Here is a 16,129-nt window from a genome sequence, read left to right as displayed (position 1 = left end):
TCAAGGAATTCTCATGTGTGTCTCTGTTTGGCTTGTCCTAGGATGGATGTGTTGTCCCAGTCAAAGTGGTGTCCTTCCTTATCTGTATGTAAGGATACTAGTGAGAGAGGGTCATGTCGTTTTGTGGCTAGTTGATGTTCATGTATCCTGGTAGCTAGTTTTCTGCCTGTTTGTCCAATGTAGTGTTTGATACAATCCTTGCACAGTATTTTGTAAATGACGTTAGTTTTGCTTGTTGTCTGTATATGATCTTTCAAGTTCATTAGCTGCTGTTTTAGTGTGTTGGTGGGCTTGTGGGCTACCATGATGCCAAGGGGTCTGAGTAGTCTGGCAGTCATTTCTGAAATGTCTTTGATGTAGGGGAGAGCGGCTAGGGTTTCTGGACACCAATTGCTCAGCAACAAACCCAAACAAACAGACAAAACACATCCAGAAACCCTAACCAAAATGACGTACCCCTCACAAAGTCATGCTGACTATCTCCAATCAAACTATGGTTTTCCAAGTAATCATAAATCTTGTCTCTCAGAATTGTCTCCCAGAATTGTCTCCAATAATTTGCCCACCACAGATGTGAGACTGACTGATCTGTAATTCCCAGGATTATCCTTATTCTCTTTTTTGAAGAAGGGAATAACAGTTCCCACCCTCCAATCATCTGGCACTACTCCAGTGGACAGTGAGGTCGCATGGATCATCGCCAAAAGGTGCAGCAATCTCTTCCCTCACTTCCTTAGTAACCTTGGGTATATGCCATCTGGCCCATGGACTTAATTATCCTGTTTTTCAAAGTTTTCAGCACTTGCTCATTCTTAACATCAACCAGTTCGAGCATGTCAGCCTGTTTTGTGCTGTCCTCAGAAACTCAGTAATGAATACTCAAGCAAAGTATTCATTAAGGACCTTCCCTACCTTCTCCAACTCCAGGAACAAGTTCCCTCCACTATCCCTGATCAGCCCTACTCTCACCCTGGCTATCCTCTTGTTCCTCGCATAAGTATAGAACACTTCAGGGTTTTCCTTAATCCTACTCACGAAAGCTTTTTCATGCCCCCATCTAGTGAAGTTAAAGTCACCCACAACAACAACCCTATTACTTACACATCTTTTCAAAATTTGCCTCCCAATCTGCCCGTGTCTCTATTGTAACTGCACCAAATTTGCATATCATTTTAGATATGCATCCTTTGCTCCCTTGCCAAACCAAGGTTGGTCCTTGGCCTAATATTTAAAATTTGTTCACAAGATGTGGATGCTTTGGCTGGGGTAGAAGATATGGGCTTGAAAGGTGTTGTTGAAGATGAAGTGACCACAGTGAAACATGTAGATGGAACACAAAGCTGCCATGTATGTCAATGATGGAGGAAATGAATGTTCTAAGTGGTAGGTGGGATGCAAATTAAATGGGACGCATCTTTTGGATCATGTTGACCTTCAGTATTGTTGGAGGTGCATACATCCAGACAAGTGTGGAATAATCCATCACAATCAATGGAAGATAATAGACAATAGGTGCAGGAGTAGGTCGTGCAGCCCTTCGAGCCAGTACCACCATTCAGTATGATCATGGCTGATCATCCACAATCAGTATCCAGTTCCTGCCTTATCCCCATATCCCTTGATTCCACTATCTTTAAGAGCTCTATCCATCTCTTTCTTGAAATTATCCAGAGACTTGGCCTCCATTACCTTCTGGGGCAGAGCATTCCATATATCCATCACTCTCTGGGTGAAGAAGTTTCTCCTCAACTCTGTTCTAAATGGCCCACCCCTTAGTTTTAAACTGTCCCCTCTGGTTCTGGACACACCTATCAGCAGAAACATGCTTCCTGCCTCCAGAGTGTCCAATCCTTTAATAATCTTATGCATGTCAATCAGATCCCCTCTCATCCTTCTAAATTCAAATGTATACAAGCCCAGTCGCTCCAACCTTTCAACATATGATAGTCCTGCCATTCTGGGAATTGTCCTCATGAACCTATGCCGTACTCCCTCAATAGCCAGAATGTCCTTCCTCAAATTTGGAGACCAAAACAGCACACAATACTCCAGGTGCGGTCTCACAAGGGCCGTGTACAGCTGCAGAAGGATCTCTTTGCTCCTATACTCAATTCCTCTTGTTTTGAAGGCCAGCATGCCATTAGCTTTCTTCACTGCCTGCTGTACCTGCACACTTGCTCTCATTGACAGGTGTACAAGAAAGCTTGGAACTTGTTGTACTGCCCCTTTACCTAACTTGACTCCATTTAGATACTAGATACAAGGGGGCATAGCTTTAAATTAAGGGGAGGTAGGTATAGGACAGATGTTAGGGGTAGGTTCTTTACTCAGCGAGTCGTGAGTTCATGGAATGCCCTGCCAGTAGCAGTGGTGGACTCTCCCTCATTATGGGCATTTAAGCGGGCATTGGATAGGCATATGGAGGATAGTGGGCGAGTGTAGGTCAGGTGGGCTTGGATCGGCGCAACATCGAGGGCCGAAGGGCCTGTACTGCACTGTATTCTTCTATGTTCTATAGATAGTAATCTGCCTTCCTGTTCTTGCCACCAAAGTGGATAACCACACATTTGTCCACATTAAACTGCATCTGCCACAGATCCGTCCACTACTCACCTTGCCTGCTCAAGTCTCCCTGTATTCTCAGAACATCCTCCTCACATTTCACCCTGCCACCCAGGTTTGTGTCTTCAGCAAATTTGCTCATATTACTTTTAATACCTTCATCTATATCATTAATGTATATTGTAAACAGTGCGATCCCAGCACTGAACCTTGTGGTACTCCACTGGTCACTGCCTGCCATTCCGAAAGGGACCCGTTTATCACTACTCTTTGCTTCACGTCAGCGAGCCAATTCTCAATCCAAGTCAGTATTTTGCCCCCAATATCACGTGCCGCAATTTTGCTCACTAATCTCCTATGTGGGACTTTATCAAAGGCTTTCTGACAGTCCAGGTACACTACATCCACTGGCTCTCCCTTGTCCATCTTTATAGTTACATCCTTAAAAAATTCCAGAAGATTAGTCAAGCACAATTTCCCCTTTGTAAATCCATGCTGACTCCGACCTATCCTGTTACTGCTATCCAAATGAGTCGTAATTTCAACTTTTATAATGGACTCCAGCACCTCTCCCACCACTGACGTCAGGCTAACCAGTCTATAATTCCTTGTTTTCTCTCTCCCTCCTTTCTTGAAAAGTTGGACAACATTAGCCACCCTCCAAATCCGCAGGAACTGATCCTGAATCTAGAGAACAATGGAAAATGATTACCAATGTACCCACAATTTCTAGAGCCACTTCCTTAAGTGCCCTGGGATGCAGACCATCAGGTCTCGGGGACTTATCAGCCTTCAGACCTAACAGTCTATCCAACACCATTTCCTGCCTAATATAAATTCCCTTCAGTTCATCCATTACCCTAGGCCTTCAGCCACTATTGCATCTGGGAGATTGCTTGTGTCTTCCCCAGTGAAGACAGATCCAAAGTACCTATTCAACTCTTCAGCCATTTCTTTGTTCCCCATAATAAATTCACCCACTGCTGTCTTCAAGGGCCCAATTTTAGTCTTAACCATTTTTTCTTTTCACACACCTAAAAAAACTTTTACTATCCTCGTTTATATTTTTGGCCAGTTTGCCTTCATACCTCATTTTTTCCTCACCGTATTGCCTTTTTAGTTATCTTCTGTTGCTCTTTAAAAGTTTCCCAGTCCTCCGGCTTCCCGCGCATCTTTGCTACGATATAGATTAGAGAGGCGCTGAAAAAGCACAGCAGGTCAGGCAGCATCCGAGGAGCAGAAAATTCGACGTTTTGGACAAAAGCCCTTCATCAGGAATAAGGAAGCATTGAAGGGTGCTTCTCCAGAATACAAGCAAAAACTGAGTAACAATAAGCCAATTAACCTAACATCTATTGTTGGAAAATTGATGTAATCAATTATTAAGGAAGTAGTAACATATATTTGAGAAATCATAATCTAACCAAGCAGAGTCAGCATGGCTTCAAACGAAAAGTGTGTCTGGCTAATTTATTAGTGTTTGAGTAAGTCTCAACCAAGATGGATTAAAGAGAACCAGTAAATGTGTAGTATTTGGATTTCCGAAAGGCATTCAACAAGGTACCTCACAAAAGGTCAAGTCATAAGAGCCCATGGTGTTGGAGATACTATATTGGCATGAACAGAGAATTCACTGATAGACAAGAAATAGCAAGTGGGCAGAGAGGATTCTTTTTCATAGAGTCATAAGAGATGCAGAGGACAGACATTTCAGTCCAACTCGTCCGTGCCAACCAGATATTCTAACCTTATCTAATTCCATTTGCCAGAATTTGGCCCATATCTCTCCAAACCCTTCCTATTCATTTACCCCAATTTAAATGTTGTAGTTCTACCAGCCTCCATCGCTCCCTCTGGCAGCTCATTCCATACACGCACCATCCTCGGTGAAAATGTTGCCCTTTGGGTCCGTTTTAGATCTTTCACCTCACACCGTAAACCTATGCCCTCTTGTTTTTGACTCCCCCACCCCAGAAAAAAAAGTCCTTGTCTATTTATCCTATCCATGCCCCTCATGATTTTACAAACCTCTATAAGATCACCTCTCAGCCTCTGATGCTCCAGGGAAAACTGCCCTAGCCTATTCAGCCTTCCTCTCTAGCTCAAACCATCCAACCCTGGCAACATTTTTGTAAATATTTTCTGCACCCTTTCAAATTTCACAACATCCTTCAGGTTGGTGATTTAAAACCAATGAGATTCCACAGGGACTAGTACTCGACCACCGCCGGTTTTCCACAATAAATATAAATTTACTTCCTTCCTCTAAGTCATTTAAAGTAGACAAACTTTCAGATGACAAATGAAAAGGATGGAAAAGCAAGTTGCAAGAGGGATTCAAACTGTTGAGAAAGAGACAACGATAGGTTAAGTAAGTGGGCAAAACGTTCACAAATTAAAAACGTTATGGGAAAATGTTAGGTTGCTCATTTTGGAAGGTAGGACAAAAAAAAAGTACTATATAAATGAGAAGTTGTTTAAAAGAGACTTGGGGTACCTGTGCACAAAACACAAAGCGACACACAGGTGCAGTGGGTAATCAGAAACCTTCATGGATGTTAGCTCATATTTCAATGGGATCGTACGAAGTTGTTCAGCAACTGTAGAAAGTGACGAGAGCACATCTTGGGTGTTGTGAGCAGTTTTAATTCACATAAGACATAGGAGTGGAAGTAAGGCCATTCGGCCCATCGAGTCCACTCCGCCACTTAATCATGGCTGATGGGCATTTCAACTCCACTTACCCGCATTCTCCCCGTAGCCCTTAATTCCTAGTGACATCAAGAATTTATCAATCTCTGCCTTGAAGACATTTAGCGTCCCGGCCTCCACTGCAATGAATTCCACAGGCCCATCACTCTCTGGCTGAAGAAACGTCTCCGCATTTCTGTTCTGAATTTACCCCGTCTAATTTTAAGGCTGTGCCCATGGGTCCCAGTCTCCCCGCCTAACAGAAACAATTTCTTAGCGTCCACCCTTTCCAAGCCATGCATTATCTTGTAAGTTTCTATTAGATCTCCCCTTAACCTTCTAAACTCCAATGAGTACAATCCCAAGATCCTCAGCCGTTCCTCGTATGTTAGACCTACCATTCCAGGGATCATCCGTGTGAATCTCCGCTGGAGACGCTCCAGTGCCAGTGTGTCCCTCCTGAGGTGTGGGGACCAAAACTGGACACAGTACTCCAAATCGGGCCTAACCAGAGCTTTATAAAGTCTCAGTAGCAAATCGCTGCTTTTATATTCCAACCCTCTTGAGATAAATGACAACATTGCATTTGCTTTGTTAATCACGGATTCAACTTGCATGTTTACCTTTAGAGAATCCTCGACTAGCACTCCCAGATCCCTTTGTACTTTGGCTTTATGAATTTTCTCACCGTTTATAAAGTAGTCCATGCTTGTATTCTTTTTTCCAAAGTGCAAGATCTCGCATTTGCTCACATTGAACTTCATCAGCTATTTCCTGGACCACTCTCCCAAACTGTCGAGATCCTTCTGCAGCCTCCCCACTTCCTCAGTACTACCTGTCTGTCCACCTATCTTCGTATCATCGGCAAACTTCACTAGAATGCCCCCAGTCCCTTCATCCAGATCATTAATATATAACGTGAACAGCTGCGGCCCCAACACTGAACCCTGTGGGACACCATGGTATTATTTGTTGAAGACAGTTCAGCGATTCATACATTGGTAGGGAGAGGTTGTCTTACAAGCAAAGGTTAAAATGGTTGGGATTTTACTCATTGGAATAGAGAAGGATAAGAGGTGATCTCACTGAACCATCTAGGACTCTTCAGGGATGGACAGAGGAAATGCGGAGGGGATGCTCAGCTGCATAAGAAAGTCTATGACTAGACAGCATTGTTTCAGAACTAAGGGGTGCCAATTTAAGACTGAGATGAGGAAACATTTCTTCTCTCAGAGAGTCGAATGCCTTCGGAACTCCTTGCTACAGAGAACCACTGGGGCAGAGTCCTTGCGTATATTTAAGGCAGAGATAGATAGATACTTGATCAGTACGGGAATTGAGGATTTCGGGAAAAACATAAGGAAGTGGAGTGTCAGAGCAGTCTCAAGAGGCCGAAAGGCCTCATTCTGTTCCCTACTTCTTATTGTCCTAATCCTGATGTGTAGATAGTGGACAGATTTTGGGAAAATTAGCAAGTGAGTTACTTGCCATATAATTCATAACTTCTGACCTGCACTCATAGACACAGTATTTACATAGCTGGTCCAATTTAGGCTCTGGTGAATGATAGCCATCCAGCATGTAAGAATTCAGCAATGGAACTGCCACTGACTGTCATGGGGGATGGCCATTGCTTGGCATTGCATGGTTTGAATGTTACTTGCCACCTATCAGCCTAGCATGACTGTAATCTCAGTCATGTTTCTCAGCGAACAAAGCATTTGGCTGGTAGTCTAGAAAGTGGACTGAAATCACAATCAGATTAGCCATGATCATACTGAATGGCAGAACAGACTCAAAACCCAAATAACCTATTTCTGTATCATGCGATCTATAAACTTACAGATATTAGGCAAGGGAGAATTGTGAATTATGAAGATAATGCTGAATGACTTCAGAGTGACATTGACAAGTTGGCCAAGTGGGCAGACACCTCGAAGATAAATTTCAACGTAGAGAAATGTGAATTAGAATTTGCTTTATTGTCAAATGTACTCACATGAGTATAGTGAAAAGTTTACAAGTTGCTAATTATGGGGTCATCTTAGGTACAAAAGGTGCAGATTCTGAAGTACAAATTCTGTGGAAAAGAATGAGAAAAATAAAGAAATAAAAGGTCCAGCTTTACAGACCTTCACACCAACTTAGGCACAAAAGTACAAAATCATAGGATTAAATTGGAAAAATAAAGAAATTAAAAAGTTCAGAATAACAGTTCTTCCAACCCAGTCTGCACCAACATACGCTTCCAGACCACGCCAGGATTCATCTCGAGGCTCTCTAGCCTAGGAATGCTGGGAGTCCACTCTGGATTCACCTGAAGACCGGAAGTCTGTGCTGGCTTTACCTTGAGGCTGGGAGTCCATGTTGAAGCCATGAGTCCACACTGGCTTCACCTCAAAGCACTTGAGGCCAGGTATCTGCGATGACTTGACGAGGCTCAAGGATAAGAGATGGGCAAAAAGAAGGGAAAAAGAAGCACAATAAAAAAAAAGAGAAAAAGGAAGAGTGAATGAGCTCTGGCTCAGGAATCCTACTCGACCATCTTGAGAGAGAGAGAGAGAGAGAGAGAGAGAGAGAGAGATGATGCATTTTGGTAGAAGAAACAATACAGGTTCAATGTTACAACTTCAAGGGGAGCACAGGAGCAGAGAGATCTTGGGTTTCACATGCATAATTATCTGATGGTGGCCAGGCTAGTTGAAACAGTTAAGGAGGCTTATAAAACTCTTGAGTTTATATTCTATGCCTCTAATTATAAAAGCAAGGAAGTGATGCAACACTTCTGCAAATCATTGGTCAGACTACATTTGGAATATTGTGTCCAGTTCTGGGCATCTTATTTAAGCAAGGATGTTAAAGCCCTTGAGATTGTTCAAAGGAGATTTACTAGAATATACCTGGGATAAGGGGTTTTAGATACAAGGGAAGATGAGAGAAATTTGGGCTTATTCTCATTGGAGCAGACAAGATTAAGAGATAACATTATTGAGGAGTTCAGAATTATGAACAATTTTGACATGTAAAGAAGGACTGTTTAAACTAGCTGGTATGTAAATAACTAGTTGTCACAATTTCAAGATTGTCAGAAAGAGAGCTAAGAGTGAGAAGAGAAACTTCTTTATTCATAGAATCCCTATAAGCTTGGAAAGAGACTGTTCAGCCATCAGGTCTGCACTGACCCTCTGAAGAGCATCCCACACAAAACTAGCCCCCTACCTCTATCCCTGTAACCCTGCATTTACCATTGCTAACGTTCCTAACCTACACATTCCTAGACACTATGGGACAATTTAGCTTGACCAATCCGCCTAGTTTGTACATCTTTGGACGGTGGGACAAAACCCTCATAGACATGGGGGGGGCAGTCACCCGAAGCTGGAATCGAACCCAGCTCACTGGTACTACGAGGCAGCAGTGCAAACCACTGAGCCAACGGTGCCACCCTGAGAGCTGTTAGGATTTGGAATGCACTATCTGGGAGACTGGTGGAGGCAGATTTCACAGTGAGAGGTGAACTTATATTTGAGAGTGAAGAATTGATAGGGCTAAGAAACCTAATGATCATCACAAATCAATTGTCAATTGTTGAAAAATCCAATCGGGCTCACTGATGCCATCCTTACCGGGTCTGGCCTACATGTGACTGTAAAGCCATAGCCATGTGGTTGACACTCAACTTACTTCTGAATTGGCCTAGAAAGTCAATCAGTTGTATTAAGTGTTACAAAGTCTCAACGGAAAAACGAAACTGGACTGACCACCCAGCAACAACTTAAGCACTAGAAAAGGCATCAGAAAAATCAGCAATCTAACCAAGGGAATTTCAAATTTTCCCAATATAAATTAGGATAATCAGTGTTAAATGCTTAGAGGGGTCTAATGTCTTCAATGTATCCAAGTGAGTTTTTTGTATCAATATGTAGAAGACCCAACTAGGGATGGCACAGTGCTGACTCTGATTCTGGGGAATGAAGTGTTCAACATGGCAGTGTGGGAATATTTTTGCAGTAGCAACCACAACACAGTACTGTTTAAATTTGTTACGGACAAGGAGAAAAGAGGGTCTTCAAAAGATAGCTTTGGATTCAGGGAAGGCAGATTTTATTATTAAAAAAACAGGATCTGGTCAAAGTTGATTTGGAACAGCTCCTTGCACATAAGAAGGAAGCATTCAACAAAGGAGCTGGGGAGAGTACAGGCCCAACATGCACCCTTTGGAGGGAATTACAGGAGCAACAAGTTAGGGAACCTTGGATGTCTAGGACAATTCAGGAGTGGATAAAAAAGAAGAATCCAAAAGGGGCAATTCAGCCGTGGCCCTAGAGGAATACAAGAAATGCAAGGGAGAATACAAGATAACAATTTGAAGAGCAAAAATGGGACATGAGAAGGGACTTGTGAACAGGATTAGGGAGGAAAGAGTAGGAAAGAGGCAATGGTGTATGAAGCCACAGGATATTGGAAGGATATAAATGAATACTTCTCTTCAGTCTATGCTCTGGAAAAGGAGAATGTAGGTACAGAATGTAGGTACAAAAAAACTGTGAGGAACTTGCACAGTTTGATATAGGAAATGGGGAGCCATTGGATGCTCTGACGGGCTTAAAAACAAACAAATTCCCTGGCTCAGATGAACTATATCCCAGGCTGCTGAGAGAGGTGAGGCAGGACATTGCAGGGACTCTGACACAAATTTTTAATTCATCTCTAGTGACAGGAGAAGTTCCACAAGACTGGAAGATGGCTAATATGGTTTCAATTTTCAAGAAAGATGTAGAGATGAACTGGGAAATTACAGACCAGTGAGTCTCACATCAGTGTTAGGGAAACGATTAGAGAGAATTCTGAAGGAGAGAAGTAATATCCATTTGGAAAAACTTGGATTAGTTAGAGATAGTCATTATGGCTTTGTCAGAGGAAGGGCATGCCTAATAAATTTGTTAGAATTTTTGAAAATGTGTGACCAATTGTAAGGGAAGTTCAGTTGATGCAGTTTATATGGATTTTAGCAAACCTTGTGACAAGGAGCCACATGGGAGATGGATTACGAAGTTTTAAAACATGGAATTGAGGGAAACTTAGTGAGATGGATCAGAAACTGGCTTAGTAATAGCACTCAAAGGGTAGTGCTGGAAGGCTGTTCATGTGATTGTATACTAGTGTTCAGTAGTGTACCACAAAAATCAGCATGAGACCCTCACTGTTTGTTAAATACAAAAATGACAGTCATACTCACAGAATCATGCCTTACAGACAAAATCCCAGACACCACCATCACCATGCTGGAATGCCCTGTCCCACAGACATGACAGAGTCAACATGGCAGCACAGTGGTACAGAGTTGAGAAGAAATTGAAAGTCCTCAACTTCAACTCTGGATCCCATGAAGTTTCATGGCAGAGGTAAGGAAACTTTCAGCTGATTATCAAATACCACTGCCTCTTGGCTGATGAAACATTACTCCTCCATGTTGAACAACATTTGGAGGAAGCACTAAGGGTGGCAAGGGTACAGACAAGGGTCCAAATCAAGAGTACAGAATGTACTCTGGGTAGGGCATTTCAACATCCATCACCAAAAGAGGCAGCAGCACTACTGATCAAGCTGTTCAGGATCTAAAAGACATAGGTACCAGACTGGGTGTGCAGTAGGTGGCAAGGAAACCAACAAAAGGGAAAAACATACTTGACTTCATCCTTACCAATCTACTGCCTGCAGATGCATCTGTTCATGACAGTATTGGTAAGTGTGACCACAGCACAACCTTGAGCAAAGTCCTGCTTGCACATTAAGAATACCAGCTATGAATGGGCAATAAACGCTGACTAGCCAGCAACATCCACATTCCATGAGTGAATTAAAAATAGTTCAGGAGCATTGATCACTCCTCCAAACATCCAATACTAATTTACTGGAATGCACTAACAATCAAGTGGGGACTTCCTGCTTTTGTGCTGTAACTGTATGATTCTATGATAATTGAAGCTATAATAATAGTTGTTATTAAAATTCTAACCTGCTAAAGTCTGTTCTTGAGCTTTGTGAGGTTTTCTCAGTCCTCATTAACCTCTTTCTCAAAGCTAATAAGTTATCCATCCAGTTGTCCGTAGTGGAACAAAGTATCAATGCTTGTCATAAAGATGACGTACACACTATAAAAAGGAGGATTCAAACTATTTAGAAAAAGAAATTTTACAACTGGTTTTATTAATTTCAGAGGAACCATAAATAATTAACTCAGAACATGGGTACATAATTTTATATGAACTTCTGATTGAATCAAAAGTCAATTTGCAAATTTTAAAATGATCAAATGATAGAGATTAACTTAATACAAGGAAAATATTTAAAAGAAATAACTTCCACTTATATTGCACTCTCATTCCAAGGCATTCAAATCCAGTTTGAAATATTCTGTCATTGCACAGATTAAAGCAGCTGCCAACTTATGCTCAGCAAGATTCTTCAAACAGCAATGTAATTAGTCGGCAAAGTGGGTCAATGGTTAGCACTGCTGCCTAACAGCTCCAGAGACCCAGCTTCAATTCCACCTTTAGGCCAGTCTGTACGGAGTTTGCACGCTCTTCCTGTGTCGTCTCCAGATGCTTTGGTTTCCTCCCAAAAATATGCAGGTTAGGTGGATTTGTCAAGCTAAATTGCCCACAGTGTCCAAAAACATGCAGGGTTACAGGGATAGGGTGGGTCTGGGTGGAATGGTCTTCTGAGGGTGACTACAACAAGAACCGAGCTATGAAAAATACTTCATATTTATATTTTAAGTTCAGAAAAGATTTACAAGGATGTTGCCAGGGTTGGAGGATTTTAGCTATAAGGAGAGGCTGAACAGGCTGGGGCTGTTTTCCCTGGAGCGTTGGAGGCTGAGGGGTGACCTTATAGAGGTTTACAAAATTATGAGGGGCATGGATAGGATAAATAGACAAAGTCTTTTCCCTGGGGTTTGTGGAGTCCAGAACTAGAGGGCATAGGTTTAGGGTGAGAGGGGAAAGATGTAAAAGAGACCCTCGGGGCAACTTTTTCCAACAGAGGGTGGTACGTGTATGGAATAAGCTGCCAGAGGAAGTGGTGGAGGCTCTTCTACCTTTGTTAGTGCTGTTAAAGATCTGGGAAAAACTGTGGCTGTTGATTTTCTCTCTTCAAATTCCTCAACTCCATGAAACATCTAGATCACATTTTATCAATGGGATTAAAAATAATGCTTTACTTCAGTTTAGAAGCTGCTGCCTTATTTTCTTCCTTCCTGGTGTGAGCTGCAACCTGTGGAGAAATCTTGCTCGACATCTTTTAAGCTTGACAAGGTTCCTTAAGCTCTCAATACCTGAATAATGTTTTCTGTCCTGCACTGCACACCAATACTATGAAATCTATATTCAGTATTCATCTTGCTGGCATTCTGTAATATTTCAAGTATCGTGGATCAGTCTCCTTTATCTCCAGGACTGCAATATTGCAGATACTTCACTCTCCCAATAAACACATGACTGCCACTGATTTGATTTTTTTTAGCTTCAGCCACTTATGGCCAGATACGTAGCTGCATTATGACCATGAAAAGGCCGCCAAGCAGTACAGCCTGACTTCCGACTGATATCAAACCCCTGACCACTGGACCACAGTTTGGCCAACTATAAGCAGGAAAGAATGTAGAGACGCTTTGCGAGGGGAAACGGTTTCTGACTAGACTAACCTAACCGGTGGACGGATGAAACCAGCAGGGGAGGTTGGAAGAATTTTTGCCAAGACCTGTAGATCACTCTACTTGGGTCACTACCACAACCTGACCCCCATCTGCCTTTCAGGTTGTTCTAGATATAACTTTCTCTGCACAGAATCCTAAAACTCCAAGCAAGTGCAGACTGCACATCTTCTCTCTCTCTCTGACCACCACCCCCAAAAACAAAAGGCATATAAGTGGAGTTGAGTATTACCAGATCAGAGACATGATCTCATTGAATGGCACAGCAGGCTCGATGGACCGAATGAGACAAAAAGTATGATGCTGGAAAAGCACAGCAAGTCAGCCTCTCCTGCTCCTCAGATGCTGCTTGACCTGCTGTGCTTTTCCAGCACCACTCTTTTCGACTGACTCTCCAGCATCTGCAGTCCTCACTTTCTCCTAATTGATGGACTGATTGTCTTACTTCTACTCTGAGGTCTTATGGTCTTACCCGCCATGCAACCCTGACCAAAATTTCATAGGCTAACTTGGGATGAAACACAATAAATGAACAGGAGAGTGCAAAAGTGAAGTCGAGGCCTTGGAAAGAGGTCAAACGCCTCCAAATAACCTATCTTCTAACACTTCAAGCACCATGTATCAGAGACGATAGATCATACGTTGAATTTATCAGTCATTCAGATCGAAGTAGAATGGAAGCATAACACCTCCATTCTGAAGCACTAAGAAAACAATTAGGTTTTTAGTCACCTTTGGATGAAGTGGACAACCAAGTATTCGATAATAACAATTTACTACAAATAGGGAGGGGAAATGGGGTTACTTAGGCAATCAATAAAAACACATTTAATTACTAAGAGCTTACAACAATTCCAGAAACTGCAATGAAGTCATGAATATTTAGCAAGGTTTGGAAAGAGGGTAAAACTGTATGAAGCAGAATAACGAACCATATGCTCATTTTTCATTGGACTAGAGGATTTCTAGTCCTTCTAGGACAGTACATACATAACTGGGCAGTAAGAGCTCAATATTTGCTCTCCTAATTCATCCTTCAGAGCAGGATCAATCCAGCAATGCACAAACTAAAAGAGACAATTAATCACTTTCTAGTCTTAATGGACCTGTCTGAATCAAAGGTCACATGAACTCAAGAGACATCAGGTAGACACTGTTTGCCATCTAGTGCACCTGAGAAATTATTGCATACAATAAGTAAATAATTAAGTTTTCAGCTGTTACGGTTTTCTTGTTGACTGTTCACATTGAGGAATGCAGTTAATTACAGATATAAAACAATTTGCCAGAACGCCCAAATTCCCATCAGCTGCAGAGGTGTGTCATAACACATCTGAACAGGTTGATTAAAAAAATCTATAACCAATTGGCACGTCAGAAGGGATCGGGAGCAAATTGGTCATCTTTTGATATAATTGTAACTTCTGATTAATTAATTGAGAAATAATTATCGTCATGAGACTACCCACTGGAAATTCAATGAGTTTTATTTAAGGATATGAAGGGATTGCTATGCATTGGGATTTTATTTAATCTGTTATGTTGGACCATTCCTTCTAGATCTTTCCCTTCCAAAATATCACTTCTCTCTTCAACTCTCCTCCACATACTAAAAACATGATCTATGCCTTTACCATCTGAAAAGTTTGACATTGTGAACAATGTAAATTCCAAAAACACAGACTATATTTTCTTACTCACAACAACAATTTGATATGTTAACTTTAATGAAGGAAAATATTCAGGTTTCACAGGAGGTAGGCTTTCAGAAACTTCAAAGTAAAGTAAGGTAGTGAAGCAATGAGTTGGCAGATGAAGGCCCATTCATCAAGAGCAGAGCAATAAAATGCAAAATGATTAAGTGGCCAGAATCAATGAAGTGCAGGATTATAGGGCTTAGGGTGATAAGAAAATTAAAAATTTCAGAGTAACCTAGATGGCAATGGTTTAATGGTTAGCATAGCTGCCTCACAGCGCCAGGGAGCCAGGTTCAATTTCACCCTCGGGTGACTGTGCAGAGTTTGCACATTCTCCCCATGTCTGTGTGGGTTTCCTCTGGTGCTCCAATTTTCATCCGCAGTACAAAGATTTGCAAGTTAGGTGGATCATCCATGCTAAATTGCCCTGTGGTGTCCAGGGATGTGTAGGTTAGGTGTGTTGGCCATGAAAAATATAGGGTAAGGGCTTGGGTCTGGGTGGGATACTCTTTGGTGGGTCAATGTGATTTGTTGGACCAAATAGCCTGTTTCCAAATGGTATGGACTCTATGATTCTACAGAATTTTAAAACTTATGGACTGTTTAACCAGAGTCAATGTGGACCTGAAGCACAAGGGGAAAGAGGTTAAAAAGTACTTGGTGCAAGTTTGGGTAGGGACAAATTAGAGGCCAGAGCATTGAAATAAGGTGGTGTGTCCACTGAAATACTCATCATAACAAAGAAAGGAAGTTGGACAAGAACATTCTGTGTCTGCTACATAATTAAATAAGACCACAGCTTAGTTCAACTCTGCCTTCTTATTTTAACAATATTTTTCAATTTCCTTAATATCCTAATCTTGAACAATCTCCACCTTGAATATCCACAACTGTTTAGGGTGCAGAATTCCCAAGATTCATAATCCTCCCTTTAAAAAAATCTTTCATCTCAGTCCGAAATTATTGATCATTTATTCTAAGACTGACTACTAGTTTTAATTTGGAGAAAGTGAGGACTGCAGATGCTGGAGATCAGAGCGGAAAAATGTGTTGCTGGAAAAGCGCAGCAGGTCAGGCAGCATCAAAGGAACAGGAGAATCGACGTTTCGGGCATAAGCCCTTCTTCAGGAATGAGGAGGTGTGCCAAGCAGGCTAAGATAAACGGTAGGGAGGAGCGTTGGGAATGCAATAGGTGGAAGGAGGTTAAGGTGAGGGTGATAGGCCGGAGATGGGGGGGGAGCGGAGAGATCAGGAAGATGATTGCATGTCAAGAAGGTGGTGCTGAGTCTGAGGGTTGGGACTGAGAAAAGGTAGGGGGGAGGGAAAATGAGGAAGCTGGAGAAATCTGCATTCATCCCTTGTGGTTGGAGGGTTCCTAGGCGGAAGATGAGGCGCTCTTCCTCCAGGCGTCGTGTTGCCATGGTCTGGCGATGGAGGAGGCCAAGGACCTGCATGTCCTTGG

General features: G+C 42.1%; 1 protein-coding gene across 5 annotated transcripts in view; it reads right to left on the bottom strand.

Moving 5' to 3' along the window:
* Positions 1 to 16,129, bottom strand: part of ccdc18 (coiled-coil domain containing 18) — a 185,231-nt gene that overhangs the window by 154,074 nt on the left and 15,028 nt on the right. For 3 of the 5 annotated variants that reach the window (XM_043698814.1, XM_043698816.1, XM_043698815.1), the window contains exon 2: positions 11,273 to 11,408. The exons of 1 other annotated variant lie outside the window; for it this stretch is intronic. In XM_043698814.1, coding sequence (XP_043554749.1) covers positions 11,273 to 11,352 — 80 coding nt within the window. In that variant the 5' untranslated portion in view covers positions 11,353 to 11,408. Of the gene's footprint in view, positions 1 to 7,252; positions 7,278 to 11,272; positions 11,409 to 16,129 lie in introns of those variants that run through there. One more of the 5 variants, XM_043698820.1, reaches the window with a different exon arrangement.

The sequence above is a fragment of the Chiloscyllium plagiosum genome, chromosome 11 (genome assembly GCF_004010195.1).
Source record: "Chiloscyllium plagiosum isolate BGI_BamShark_2017 chromosome 11, ASM401019v2, whole genome shotgun sequence".
Taxonomy (NCBI): domain Eukaryota; kingdom Metazoa; phylum Chordata; class Chondrichthyes; order Orectolobiformes; family Hemiscylliidae; genus Chiloscyllium; species Chiloscyllium plagiosum.
The sequence above is the reverse complement of the archived record's forward strand: the minus strand, read 5'-3'. Positions and strand labels throughout refer to the sequence as shown.